This window comes from Lagopus leucura, unplaced genomic scaffold (assembly GCF_019238085.1).
Source record: "Lagopus leucura isolate 7727_CA_CO unplaced genomic scaffold, USGS_WTPT01 Super-Scaffold_100037, whole genome shotgun sequence".
Taxonomy (NCBI): Eukaryota; Metazoa; Chordata; class Aves; order Galliformes; family Phasianidae; genus Lagopus; species Lagopus leucura.
In genome coordinates this window covers 2,663,568-2,678,419 of record NW_024962286.1, presented here as the reverse complement: position 1 = coordinate 2,678,419, position 14,852 = coordinate 2,663,568, and the positions used below count along the sequence as shown (strand labels likewise).

Here is a 14,852-nt window from a genome sequence, read left to right as displayed (position 1 = left end):
AGTAATGCTATTAATACATCCTATTGCTGTTTTCTTTGTTTACAGATTTTGCTTTTCTGTCTATCCAAACCTCATAAGACATACTGTGCGCCCAACAGAGACCCGTATTGTTTTATAGGAGTCAGAAATCTTTGGAGACAGTTGATAAATTCCCTCTGCCCTTCGTGGCATTTTGAGGGAGTTTGCAAATAGTGATTTCTACATGAAAGATAGGATGGTAGGATAAGGCATAGTTGTCCATGTGTGTTCTGTAAGAACTAAAAGAGAACTGCTTATGAAAGTCATCAAAAGCTATTTAGTTTTCAGAATGTCTGAGTGCAAACATATGTGCACACATATGTGTGGTGAGGGCAAGAGCTGTGTACAGCAACAGTGAAATCTTAAACCAGTGCTATTAAGTGTAAAAGAGTGCTGTCCCACACGTGTCAGTTTGGATAATGAGCTCTGTCTCAGAAAGAGTTCTGAATGCATGCCCCTACAGGGTGTGTGCACGCATCAAAAGCCAGGGTGAGGAAGAATTGATAGACGCCAGTAGGGTTGTATCCACGTCCTAAAGCATTCTTCTCTCATTCCTTTTCACCTGCTGTTTGTTGTACTTTCTGTGCTCATCTTAGAGTGCATATTCAATTCCTATGAATAGTGCTGGCAGAAGGATCTGTGGTAGGTGGGGAAGAGTTGTGACCTGTTAGGCAAAAACCGTCCTCCGAAAGGGCAGAATGATGTAGGTTTCGTGGCTGTGTGATCTGCCTCCCTTCCTATGGTAGCTACCTTCTCACTCCCTTTAGATTCCTTAGTTCTCTCTTACTGTTCTTAACTTTGCTCCATCTCCTTTTTCTTCACCTCTCTGTTTCTCTAGATCTCTGCTTTCCCCTCCACTACTCTAACCTTCCCATGCCAGAGTTCCTCTGTCCTTTCCAGGTCCTTTCCCTTCTTCGTCCAACTTCTGCATTATTTACCTTGTTGATACAGCTCAAACACTGTTAACACCCTTATGTTTGCAAGCATAACATCTGAAATTGTATCCTACATGTCAGTGTTTTTTCTCTAGATGTCGTTGTCCCAGGAGACATGAAACAGAGTTATGAGCTGCACCCCCAAATACAACCAAAAAACTCATATCTTTTTTTCTGCAATTTCTCTTAATGCCTACGTTAGAAGGAATTTCTTCTTTCAGCCAGGTGTGTGGATAAATGATCCCTGGCTCTGTGATAAAGACTGAGGTTTGGACAGTGGGCTTTGAGGTCGTTTCAGAAAGATTAGAAATTTGTTTTGCATATCCCTGTTTCCTAAAAAAATCTATGTGCTCCGTGCAGAAATACCTACTCCCTCTCATCATGGGAGGCAAGGAAGATAGGAAACAACTTCAGAGGATTGAGTCAAACATTGCTGAGATGAGTGGCAGCGTGACACAGACAGGTAAAGATTAATGACTCCATCAATTCACCCCTCAAAGCCTTGCTCCCTGTATCCTCCATTCTGCCAAGACCCCCACCCTCTTCTTTCCCTACATCTCCACTTTATGTGGTGACTTCATTTATCTGCTCTGAGAATCTGTTCACATTTGCAAATGAAGCCGCCGTCATTTCGGTTTAATTTGAAATTGCTTGTTTACTGTCGGCGCGGCCTCAATTAATTATGTTTTTACGGAAAGGCTCCCAACCTCAGAATATTAATAAGGGGAATAAAATGACAGCCTTTCGGAGGGCTGTAAAGTTCATTTTTAATTTCTGCTTCTCTGATGTTTTCTGGGCTTTTTTTTTTTTTTTGGTGTTTTCCCCCCACTTTCCATCTGAAAATCCAACGCTGGGTCAGGAGAGTCCGTAATTACTGTGCCTCCCTGACCCTGGCCACCTTCTCTGTTATTGACTCTATAGGATGCCTGTTCATTACCTGATGCCCTAATGGTGGTCTGGATTAGCTGTTACCTGTCATACCAATAGAGTTTTTAATTTTATTTTATTTTATCAGCTTGTTTACTGCCTGGAAGCTTTGGATAAAGTGCCAAAGTAGAAAAAGTTCTCCTGCAACTGGAGTTGGAGTCTAGCAGTCGTTCATCAGTATTTGCTGTGGTGTAGGAGGGAAACACTGGGTGTTCTCTAGAATTAAAAGGAAAAACAGACAAAGAATATGCAGTTGATGGGATGGAAAAGAAGTGTGATTTTCAGTAGCGTTTGCTAGAGGTATCGGGGTGAAAAAGCTGGTGGGCTGAAAGCAGGAGGATGCTAATTGCACTTTTTAGTGGCGGGTGTGAAGATAAGCATCTTTCATTTCTCATGATACCCTGAGGTCAGTCCTGAGACCAGCCTCGTTCCAGGCTGGAGCTAGCCCCAGAGTTTGCTTGTGTGAGGCCCGAGATAGATAAATGATACAAACATTGTGTAAGTTCAGGGAGATGTACAAATCATAAACCAATATAATTAGAAGGGAGAGGTTTTGGACGGATATACTGTGGGCTATAGACATCTATACAATGGAAAGATAAACTAGAAATACTGGAGGTTAGATGCAGTGCAGGTAGATTACCCGTAGTGCAGATAAATCATATGGATTAAAGTGAGCAGGCGGGCATAGATAAATTAGATATAGTAGAAATAGAGGCATCTTTGTGGTTAGACAGCAGGAAGGACGTGTGTGTGTGTATCTCAGTTTAACGCTCTCCTGCTTTTTCCCTCACAGTGACTCAGTTACAGACAACTTTAGCAGCTGTCCAAGAAATGCTCATCCAGCAACAACAGAAAATCCAGGAGCTCACCCAAGAACTGGCTGCTTCGAAGGTATCCACCTCCAGTTCCTCACTTTTAGAACATTACCTAGAAGATGCCTGGCTTCTTTTGTGTCCTCCTGAAAAGCAACTCATTAGGGTCACAATCCAGCCTTCATCTGTAACGTCCCCCACCAGTTTCTTTGCATCTCACATCAACGTAGGTTGTCTGTTTAAAGCACTGGATTCTAACTGGCTACCCAATGAAATACGAGGGCTGCTCCAAAAGTAATGCCTCCTGTTTTACTGTGTTGGCCCACGATGTCAGAGGTGGATGTTGGTGGGATGGCAGTAGAGGTTAAACCTTCCCACCAATATTCTGTTACATTTAGCTGCTGTGTGACAGATGGCAGCAGAGAGGCAGTCTGACAGAATGGCTTCTGGCATGGAAGTGTGTATGAAGCAAAGGTGCGTAGCTGAATTCCGCCATGTAAAAAAAAATGCATCCATTGACAGTCATTAACGTTTGCTGAACATGAGTTTATGTAGATCGAATGGTGGGCATGAACACAGTGAGGTGGTGGATGGTGCAGTTCATCAGTAGCAAGAGTGGTCATTTCTACTAGTGCAGATTTTTAAGAGCACAGCATGCACGCTTGTGTTCAACAATGGCAGCAGTGCATAGCTAATGGTGTGTCTGTGTTGAAAAATAGTGTTTTGTAGCTAAGAGTTTGCCCTATCAAATAGTGTTAGTACTCCTTATATCTGTTGTAATTCTCATGGAAATAAATGGGCAGTTTATTTTGGCAATAAAGGCATGAGTTCTAGCTGGTTTGTATCCTTACCTGTGTTTTTAGGTAACCAATTTTAACCAAAATAGTTTCTTTCTGGCAATTCTGTTCGTCTCTAAACTAATTTCAGCTATCGGCCTAAGCATTCTGTCAGCCATTAGGTGCTGGTTAGATGTGAGTTGGGATGGATTTAAACCAGTCAGGCAGAGATGGCACCCTCCTTTCACTCCTAAATTTGGGGTTATTCAGGTTCCAGTAATCTTTCGGTATTCTTAGTACAGGGAGAGACTATTCTTTCTCCTATTAAATCCCTTGCACAATGCCTTGTAATCTTCTCTCTGTAGCACGAGTGCTTGACTTCTCCCCGTACCTATTCTTTAATCTCATACAACCCCTTTGATGGTGTGTAACTGGTGGGCCACAGCTGACTATGTGGTGTGCACACTGTACAGTAGGAATCCCTCAGTGGCACAGCTGTAAACCCAACCATGAAAGTCAGTTTATGGTCACAACACTCTACTTCAATTTTCCTTGGGAACTGTGGCCTGTCAGTGGCCTGGAGCCAGTCCGGAAATTGGAAAACTGTTTTCAGGTCGTAAGTGTTAAGATTAAGGCCACATGTTGAGCTTTAAGAAGGGAAAAGGGCATAAGAGTCTTGGTGGTTTAGAAAGTCTTAAAGAAGTTTTTCCTGCCCCCCTTCCACCCCCCACACTGAAATGGTAGCACACATTGTTATGATATCTAAACCTCATGTGTACAAAGACAAACTTGGGCAACCCCACAAACCAAAGAATAAAAGCTGTGTTTTCTCAGCTGTAATGTAAGTTTTTATATCTGCTTTTCAAACTCCTACTGGCATGCTGTAAAAAATTAAAAAGAGGGACTTTAAGTAATTAAAAAACGTACATAAAAATTCGAGGCTTGAGTTTTCTACAACTGTTTTTAAAGAGACTGGCTAAAAAGCCCCAGATGTCAGATTTTATTTCTAAATCCTAGGCATCTGGCACCATATGTGTTTTGGAAATTTGAGTCCTTTGCAGGCCAGTGAGTGGAAATCACTCCCTTGTTAACGTGCTGCTGTAGCTTTCAAGGTCTTGGAGAGCCAGAACAGTGGCTCCTGGATTCTTGCTGTCTGAGGGCTGGGAGTGTGAATCTCAAGGGAACGCATCTGTGTATATCACAGCCACTACAGGCTGGGTTTGCAGCCCACAAGTCCCTGTGCAGGGTGCTGGCTGTGGAGGTGCTCAGGGCTGCCCAGCACTGGGGGAATTCTGACTGTAGTGAGTATGGGGTAGAAGGAGAAACCAGCAGTCCTGGCTGCAGCTCATAGGAGCTGGCAAGAAGGAGGTTTTGCTATTCCAGTCCTGGCTTCCTTCATCGGAGAATTTACTAGGATTACCTCTGGAGAAACTCTCATAAATGCATTCATTCCTATTGGCTTTTAGCAGCAATTGCTGTGGGAAGTGTTAGAAGGGAGTGTTCTCTGGTCCCGTGCTCAGCCCACCACTGCAGGAGTTGGTACAGTTTGGATGGGGGTAGTCGTAATGTGATCTCTCTTTCAGAACGATGTTCCCATTTTTCAAGTTCCCAAAAGGGTTAAAAAAAATATATGCCAAAAGTATTATCTGCAGCATGTTCTCTTCTGTTGTTACCTTACTCTAATTTCTGCCTGATATCCCATAGCAGTTCAGATGCAGTGCTGACAGCAGCTTCCACGAGTTACTTATCATCTTTCCCCACCAAACTGCATTCATTGCTTTGAAATATCCGAGAGGCAGTGCCTAGTCCAGCTGCTTCCTGGAGATACAATCTGGTAACTCAAGTGTAGCTCTGTTTGTTCAGATCCAGTGCAGAAAGTTTTTGGAGCTTTCAGGCGTAATTTATCAGTCCACCTCTAAGCACCACCGAATGCAAGTAATTGACTCTTTATTTCATGATCTAGGAGAAATGAGGGTGTAGTGTTAAACCAGTTGTTAATATGTAATATTTGAATCTATTGCCTCAGCTAAGCGTAGTAACAGAAAAGAGAAAGGGCCTGATTTGGTGCAACTCCCACTGCCTTTCTGGATCCTAGTGCTCTAGAAATCATTCCATAGGTCAGTGACAAATAATTTGGTTTCCTTCTTTGTGTTTCCTTCTTCGTCCGACATACTGGTGAAAAGCATGCTGCACAGAGCTTGCTTCATCTGAATTCTCAGTAGTGCTGGCTGCCTTCTACAGGAAAAAAAAAAAAAGGTCCTCTTGAGATGCTTCAGCAATGGTTGTTAGAAACAAGATTAATTAGTCCCCAAAACTAAAAGCAAATATTTGAATTGTTGAAGAGCATTGAAACAGTTATTATTTCTGATCGTTGTGGGGATCCTTTAAGGTCCTTCTTCATTGTGGAAGTTATTTTGTTCTGATCTGAGATTTTAAAGGATAGAGTTTATCCTCAGCACTTGAGATTCCCAAATGGGAGGAGAGGGAAGATGAGATAGAAAAAAAGGTGACGTTTTTGAGCTATCTCTGGGTTCATGCTTTGATCTTTGCATCTTTTTTTCTATGTTATAGGCCACAACTTCCACCAACTGGATTCTGGAGTCACAGAACATTAATGAATTGAAATCTGAGATCTACTCATTAAAAGGACTCCTCCTGAACCGGTATGGGTGGAATGTATTGATAGAAGATGATTGTGTGGGGAAGGGTTGCTTTCTGGGATTCTCTCAATCATAGAGAGGAAAAGCATTTCCAGCAGGAACTAGCTCTATATCCTGTTATTGCTATTTTAATAATACCACTCCACTATCACTTTCTATTTGCAGGTCTCAAAATGCTTTTCAAATTTGCCTTAAATCACAGAGTGCTCTGGGTAATTAATAATTACTAAGATTTTTCCTTTTTGTTTTTGATTGAGAAATTCTCTGCTGTTCCCAACAGGGAGGATGCCTCCCTCCCACCTGGTTTGAGGGGTTGAGTGCATCTGAGCTGGCCACCTCTGCTCTGCTGTAGAGAGAACCAGAGGTGGATGCAGTTCATTTGATCTGTTCATGGTGAGGGATAACCAGGTCAAATGACACTTCAGCAGAACCTGTTCTTCTCCACTGGCTCACTCAGGCATAGACTTATTATCTATAGATGTCTGAAATGATAGTAATACAAATGCCAACCTATGGGCTAAGTTATAAGATGAGGGATCAGATCTCAGTGTTCATCAGCTGTTGACCCTTTGATTTGACTCCCTGACTTCCTCCTTCATACAAATAAGTCTTCTCAAAGCATCCTTGGCACAAAGTCTTTCTGCTGTCTACTGATGGCCAGCAGTAGAGAAGCAGCAGCTCTCCAGAGTGGGCAAGGGTAAGAGCTGGCGTTAGGGAAAAATCACTCTTTTATGCAGCTTTAGGCATAAAAGTTGTTTTAGTTGTTCACTTTCCAAAAAAAAAAAAGGCAAATGATTCTACAGCGAGGAGGCAGCAGCAGCACAGCCCAGAAAGACTCCAGAATGAATTTGTTGATTGCATTTATGATACTGGTTGAATGCAGACGTTCACTTATTGCACTCTCAGGAGATGGAGGCTAGATCAGCAGAGTTCTTCCATGGCTGGTGGTGGCAGTGAGAAGAGGGAGGTGAGAGCAGCTTCTGTTCCTAGTTAAGCGTATGAAAATGGACTCTGTTGTGCACAAGCACTCATTGTAAGAGTGTAACCAACTTCGGTCTGCTTTGCTTTTACCCATGGCACAGCCAGTTCACCTGAGGGGCATGAGAATCCCCTCCACACAGCATCCCAGACACGAATCTGATACCTTTTCATACTCCCACTTTGCACATACAAAAGCAAGGATGCATGGGGAGTTCCAAACCAGACATGCTTTTCTGCTTTACTCTTCATGATGGATCACTTTCTGAGGGCACTGCCTCTCCTTACTGGACTTAAATTTGTCCTTTTTGGAACTTACATTCTCCTTTTAGAGATGGGCATTAGCTTGGCACTGTCAAATCCTTAAAGTCCACCTGGAGAGGACTCACTGAGGACAGTGCAGCCATATTCTCAGCTGGAGCAAGTCAGTATGTCTCCATTCAAATCAGAGAAGCTAAGGCAGTTTGCAGCAGCCAGGATCTGGCCCAAACATGTAAAGTGCGTGCTGGGACTAGGAGATAGAGTCTGGACTGTAATAAGGCAGCATGCAATAGCTGTGTATCACAGTGGAAGCGAGAGCCAGGTGGTGAAATTTCTTGGCGGAGGCACAAGGAGCAGATTTCTCTGACTTCTTACTCCAGTGGGAATTTTCCTTTCCAATTAATTAGTGATTGTTTTATAAGGGACACCCATGTCTTTCCAGAGGCAGCATTCCCGACTGCTAACTTACTCTGTGAAATTGGCCAAACAAAATCAGTTCTGACTCAATTACCGGTTGCTTGTAAAGCACTTTGAGATTCTGGCTGAAGAAATGAAGTGGCCTTGTTCTTGTTCATTGAAGTTTCAGTCCTGTTTTACATGGCTTCCCCAGTACAAATACTATTCTCTCTAATGGCAACCCCTCTGTTTTTAATAAAAGTCCCTTTCTTTCCTTTTCTTCCCTCCCTTCTCCCCCCTAAGGAGGCAGTTTCCTCCCTCCCCTTCAGCTCCTAAGATCCCATCGTGGCAGATCCCAGTGAAGCCAAGCTCACCTTCCAACCCTGTTGTCGCCAACCACAACAGCAGCAGTGACATCTCACCTGTCAGCAATGAGTCTACCACCTCCTCACCGGTCAAGGAGAACCACAGTCCTGAGGGTTCGAAGGTCAGCTGCCATCTGCTGAGCACCGAGGAAGGCAGCAAGGCAGTGATTGATGTCAAGAGCCAAGTGCGGATGGAGGTGCAGGGTGAGGAGGAGAAAAGGGAAAACAAAAGGAATGAAGAAGAAGAAGAGGACGATGAGGATGATGACGTGAGCCACGTGGATGAGGAGGAATGTATGGGTGTCCAGACTGAGGACCGGAGAGGAGGGGATGGGCAAATTAATGAGCAGGTGGAAAAGCTACGAAGACCTGAGGGAGCCAGCAATGAGAATGAGATTGACTAAGGCACCCTGGCTTCTGCTGATGCTGCTGTACATCTTCCCTAGCCTCCTGCACTGTCCCTGGTGCTCTCCCATTTTGTGGAGTGCCACCATCCCTTCCAGTGATTCTTCCATGATTGACCTTGAGCAGGGTCGTGATTGCCTGGTGAACAAGGTGGGCCGTTTCACCACATGGCTGTGCAGCGTTGCAGTGGCTTCTTCTCCCCTCCCAGGCCCACCTTCCCCCCATGAGCTGGGGTCACTGCCTAGGCTGGAAGACCAATCGCCTTACCATGCACCACAGCAACAGAATAAGTCCCCTTACAAAAACATCCAGCATCTCCTGAAGTGGTCAGCCTCTTTGCTACGTCCTGGAGTCCCTCTATCCCGTTTCAGAAACCTGTCTGCCCTGAAGTCTTTGATTTCACAAGCCTTTAATCCCCATATAATCCCCAAAACAGTTCTCGCTGTTTCCCACAATATCCCTCAATTTTATTTCTCAAGCTAATTGGTATTCTATTGCCAAAAAAAATAACATTTTAATTCCTCACCAGATCTCATTCTCAGCCACCTTCTTCCAAGCCTTATGCCAAGCCTCGAATTCCTGAAACTACCTAGTGTTTAAAAACACTAAATTTCTGGTGGGGTCCAAAGAACACCATTTCCACCCCATGTGCTCTCTTCCATTCATCAAAGTGGCCTCTTGCTAGGGACCAAGTCCAGGTTTCACGGCCACAGTAAAATGCATGAGAACAGGTGGCTTTGTTACTGATTGCTCCCCTGTAAAGGGACGTCTTAAAAGATGACCCCACTCATGGCAATTACTCCCCTTCTTCCTCCAAAGACAAGGAGCTAGCATCAGTTTTTGACATCTTTTATAGCTGTCCTGAATGAGATGATATCAGATGCTGAAATAAGTGGTTAATTTTGAATCTTTGCAATGGTTCTGAGCTTGTTTTTCTCCCTAAGTGAGGAGAAAACCCATATTAAATGATCAGCTGAGACCTGCACCTACCCAGTGACAGGCACCTGCTTCAGCAAGGCAGTCTTTACAGGAGAGAGAACAATTCCAGCTCTGAGGTACACCACAGGCCCTCTTGTCCAGTCCAGCCATTATTTTTATTTGCCTTTTTGGGGCTATATACAAATCAAAACGGTGAATTTTGAAACCTCTCATTTGCAGCATTGTGTTCTCAGCTGTTAAAATGGTGGTGTCCAATTATATTACTCACTGCATCAGAGCCTCTTAGTGGAGCAATTCTTGTAACAACCGAGTCTCACTGTCCTCACTAAGCAAGCGTGCTCGTCCGTGTGATCATGTATAGATTTCAAATATAAAATATGATTGTATATAATTGTAATAAATATGAGTTACCACTATTTAACACCAGGCTGTTACTGGATTGCTGTGGCTCTTTTTTGGGGGGAGAAATATACAGGGTGGCAAAGGGAGGAAAGTGGGCGCGTTATGGAAATGCAGTCCTTATAAAATGTTTTCTTGGTGGTTGGTTTATTTTCTAGCTGCTCCAGTCCTAGGTTATGTCAGCAGGAGGCAGCGCAGAGAATGGTGGAAATGCAATACACAGTTCAGTGCAGACAGCTGCGACAGTACCGTAATTCTAGGCTGCCTCCATTGTTGCAGAGGGTGAGATGGTGGATCGTGGGTGAGTAAAATGCAGCTCCTCTGGTCCCCTTCCTCCCAGCAGGAGGCTCTGCAGGGTGCAGAATGCAACGCCGCACTCCGTTCCACCCCAGCAGCAGGAGGTGCTGAAGGCAGTGTGTGAGATATCCCATGGCCCTCAGCCTTATCTGCCAGCAGAGAATGCGGTGCCGTGTCCCGTGACTGCTCTGAGCCCTGCCATGTCAGTGCAGAAGCCATTGAAAGAAGTGGCATCCAGCACTTGCAGCTACTGCAGTCCCATCTTTGTTCAACAGAAGTATTTGGCTCCCTCCTAAAAAAGAGGGATTTACTTGATTCCTGAGTATTTGGGTGTCTGGTACACAGTGACATTTTCCTGCTCAGGGGGAGCGAAAGGAACCTTCATATTACTGTATTTAGACCTGCTGCTGGATGTGATGATTTCTCATTCCTTAAATGGACGAATATCTTCCCCAGGAGTGTGTGTGTGTGTGTGTGTGTGTGTGTGTCTCCGCTGTTTAACGTTCACAAAGAACGTCACATTTAGCTAAAACAGGGCAAATTTGAAAGTGTTTAAAAGGACAGATTTGTATTAAGAGATGGCACTTTTCATTTCTCCAAGCCAAGAATCCTTGTGAAAAGAAAACACGACTGAACACGAGGATGTAATGAAAAAGTATTGTCCTGCCTGTGTACATTTTATATACATAGAAGGTTTTGAAAATAGAAAGTGCCTGGACAACAGCAGTTGGTGAAATGTGGAAAATATGTTGCTGAGGTATGTGCCTTGCAAAGTGACTTACGAGGTTTACAATACAACCATCTCTGAGGGTTCATTTTTTCCCCCTTTTCCTTCATGTTACCCGTGTTCAATCCATTTACCATTAAATTTCTGCAGAATAAAAGGTAGATTTCCTCATCTACCCTTTTCACTCTCTTAGCTTTTGCTTCTTACAGCCTTTACCAGCTGGATAGGTCATGTTTTTTCCTTTCCCCAACCAGATACAAGTCCCAGCAAATTCCCTCGTAGTCCACAGCTGAAAAAAAACCATCTCTGAGCCTCCTGATGGGGTCCTATGTACTCTGTTGAAGTGACCTAACCCTCCAGCATAGAATTTGGAAGAAACCAGACCTTCTTAGCAGCTGGTATTTTTGGGAGTCATGAGTGTCACTCCTCAGTCTCTCCTTTCTTGTCTCTCAGCAGCACAGCAGGAGTTTCAGGGCAAGTATTTTGGTCTTGATGAACCGTACTGACTGCTAACTTGTGATTATTATTATTATTATTATTGCTAAAAACAAGCTTCTTGTATGAGCTGCTGTGTGAAATGTTTAGCCCACCAGACAGTAGACACTGAGAGTGCCATCATGTTACCTGAAAGATGACCAGGTAGTCAGCCCTTTTTCTGCACACACAACAAGGCAGCACAAGCAGTCGCCCACCCTCTGCCTTACTCAAGGACTGTGTAACCAGCCTTGGTTTTGGCACAGAAAAAAAAGTAACAACATGGGTAGGTGGGTGCAGTGGGTTTACTGCATGGTTTCTATAGGTTTTTGGAACTGAGAAGAGAGAGTGAAGACAACTAGCTTCTTCTGAACAGTGTCATTTGAGCACATAGCAGTGAAGCCCTTTGAGCCTGTGTTCTCCCCTAGGGGGGATAATGTCAGGCTGACACTTTCCAGTAATTTGAGGATATAACCCCCCCCCCCTTTCAATAGCTGCAAGAGAACGTGGGGAGCTCAAAACATGTGACAAAGTGGGAAAGGATTAAGTAAGACACAGCTCCTGATCCTCTTTGTCCAACCCTCCTCACCCCCAGCTGTAACCAGTTGGCCCTACGTGCACCTTTGTCAGAATCAAGAGTTCCTTTATTGCATTTTGATGCCCAGGGTGAAACCTAGCAGTGTGTGAGATCAGGAGGGATGGACAGCAGGGTCCCCCATGATCTTGCTGTTTGCTGCCCAACGTTTTACAGAACATTTTACTTGCAGTGTGCCTCAGTTTTCCCAGATGATGGCAAAATTACCATCTGCTGTGTCCTGGGATGTGACAAATAAAAGCTGCAGAGAAAGCAACTTCAGGAAGCAGATTTCACTCTAGGTCCTGCAGGTGACACAAACTCCCCTTATTGGCTGTGCCCTGTGGTGCAGTGATTGCAGCCCCCTGCCCAGCTGCAGCCACTCTCTTTGGTTGCCTGGCTCCTATGGCCTGGACTGCACAGCTGTGGGTGATGAGCTGAACCACCCTCCGGGTTTAGAGGCAGACATTTTAGATGTGGTCTTTGTGTGGTGGAGCTGAGCTACTTCTAGCAGGTAAGTGGTTTTTAAACATTTTCTTTCTTACTTTTGGCCGTGGTGGAGTGGGTGGATGGGGGAGAATGGGCTGCTTTTCCAGGGGTACCTCACTCTAGTGTGAGGTTTACTGCAAGGTGGCAGCAGGGCAGGAGGGAAAGCTGTGATGCTGCCTGGAGTAGGGCTGAGGGAAAAAACAGTCTGCTTAGCTGCTTGTTTGCAATGCTTGCTACAGAAATAGAGGCTGCTTTTGCCTTCGCTTTGGTAGGGCTGTGTGATATCTGAAGAAACCTGGGCTGGATAGCAAGGCCAGGTAGCTTTTTGTTGCAGCTCAGCTGTACTGAAGTCAAGATTTGGAAGGTCCTTCTGTGTGGTGGAGCCTCGTGTACAGCACCAATTGTATGTGGTGGTGACCCAGCATGCCAAAACCTGATACCAGGCTTGAGTTAAGTGCCTTCCAGTCTGGGCTTTGAGCTCTGCTCCATTGCAAGTGCACACCTTGTAAGGAGCTTGGCCTCCAGGAGCTGAGAACATAAATAAAGCAATGCTGGGAGGTGAAAAGGAGGAAATTATTTACCTGAGGGCACAGGAGAGAGTGTCCAGCTTTCTTAATTTTCTCTTTCATCCTCACATCTCCCAGATCATTACGCTTCCTCAGGAGTCAGGCTCTGAAGGCACCTTTTGAGCTGCGTCCATCTGTTGTATTGATGGAAGTCTGGATCTTACCACTGCCTGTGCTGTCAGAAAAAAAAATAGTAAATAAAATAGTGGAAGTCTACCTAATTGAATTCATGGGGAGCAGGAAGGATACAGGGAGAGTCCAGGTCCTCCTCTTGCTGAGCACTGGAGGCTCTGAGCTGCACGCTTGTGGATCCAGGGGCTGGCATGGTCTCTCCCAGCTCAGGGAAAAAAACAATCCCATCCTCAAAAGGGAGCAAGCACTAACCTAATAAAGGCACCAGCTGGACGAAAGGAAAACCGGCTCTTTGGAAAAAAAAAAAAAAAAACCCTTTCATTAGAAAAATAATATATTTCATCCTAATAAGGTAAAAATATTTGAAATGGGGCAGAAGTGAGCACTAGGCAGCATCTGTCAGGCCCTTTCTGGAAAGGGGAAGATTATTAAACTCAATTATAATTTATTTTTGTAAAGTGTCTTTCAGACTAAAAATCTCCCCAGATGCTTTGCAAGGACTGCTCAGGGGTTACTTGCAGCATGGAGCATCTCAGTGTGCCCCTCTTTTCTGCATCTACTAAAGGATTTAACCCTTCAGGTTTTTCTCTTCTGTTTTTGTGTGAGTTATGAGAGATCTTTTACGATGTGAGCTGCAAGAACATGCCCAAGGAGTGGAGGGGCAGTTGAGGTTGCACTGTTTTTCTGTTTTAGATTAAATACTTGCATTTCTCTAGGACAGTTCCTCCTGAGTGAGGAGGTGATTGGTTGGTTAGGATTGATTCAGAGCATCCAGGACTACAACTGGCTTCTTTGTTGCCTATTTTTCCCTTTGCCAGCCTGCTTGTCCATCTCTCAGTCACTTTATCTGCCTGGTGTGTCTGGTTTGTCAGCCCTCCTGCTGCTGGTTCCAGCCTGCTGCCATGCCTGCCTGTCTCCTCTTGCCCCATGCTTTTCCCTTTTGCTCTCTACACTTCAGACACAGACTGCTTCCAACTTTATCCATTCACTTTGATAAGCTAGCTAAGTAACTGACTTAATTAAAGTTGTGTGGATGTTCCTCCATCCCTCTGAACAAGTTTGCTTTATTTAAAGCATTTCAAACTGATGTGTGCATGCACAGAAGGCTGTGTGTTAAACTGCTGCCGTCCTCCAATGCAGAAGCATGGTTTGGTGCTTCCTGCCCTGGTACAGCATGAACAGCAGGTTTCATCTCTGTGTGCCTGCCTGTCTGCTGCTATGGCTTCATTTGTTCCTTGCTGTACGGTGATAGCAGCCCTTCCCAGCAGCAGACACAGGTTCAGGGTGAGATGGAGGCAGGCAGTGGGCACAGGACTGTGGGTGACAGAGGGGCTCAGGGCTGTTGGTAGCAGGAGCACGAGACAGAACCCTGCCCTGTGGGAAGGGAAGAGGGCAGGCCGGGCTCCTTAGTCTGCCTGTCAGATAAATCTTGGTCTGTTTACTTAAATCCTCAGTGTTTCTTCATTTGTTTGTTTAAAAGTTTCCCTGCCAAAAAAGAGCAAAAGGAAGGAGGGAAGCTGCCTCCATGGGCCACCCCCTCAGCCAGGATGGGGCTGGGGCACTTTGGGGACAGGAGGAGCAGAGGTGGCAGAGCACCCTGCAGCCTGGGGACACAGCCCTGCTCCCATCTGCAGAGCACCCAGGTGAGGAGCCCAGCGAGCTCCACCTTGCCACCAAGAACTTATCCTCCCTCCTGTTGTTTTCTCTCCCCACAATAAG

At 45.0% G+C, this 14,852-nt stretch overlaps 1 protein-coding gene and 1 long non-coding RNA gene across 3 annotated transcripts in view; one reads left to right on the top strand and one right to left on the bottom strand.

Annotated features, from left to right (window-relative positions):
• PEX14 (peroxisomal biogenesis factor 14) overlaps positions 1 to 9,901 on the top strand; it is a 72,961-nt gene extending 63,060 nt beyond the window's left edge. For both annotated transcript variants that reach the window (XM_042883446.1, XM_042883447.1), the window contains 4 exons: positions 1,314 to 1,416; positions 2,677 to 2,774; positions 6,043 to 6,134; positions 8,070 to 9,901. In XM_042883446.1, coding sequence (XP_042739380.1) covers positions 1,314 to 1,416; positions 2,677 to 2,774; positions 6,043 to 6,134; positions 8,070 to 8,535 — 759 coding nt within the window. In that variant the 3' untranslated portion in view covers positions 8,536 to 9,901. The remainder of the gene's footprint in view (positions 1 to 1,313; positions 1,417 to 2,676; positions 2,775 to 6,042; positions 6,135 to 8,069) is intronic.
• On the bottom strand, positions 9,612 to 13,366 carry LOC122186628. Its single transcript, XR_006181169.1, has 2 exons — positions 13,017 to 13,366; positions 9,612 to 10,463 (listed from the first exon to the last, which is right to left on the bottom strand). It is a non-coding gene; the product is annotated as an uncharacterized LOC122186628 (long non-coding RNA).
• Positions 13,367 to 14,852: the final 1,486 nt, after the last annotated feature.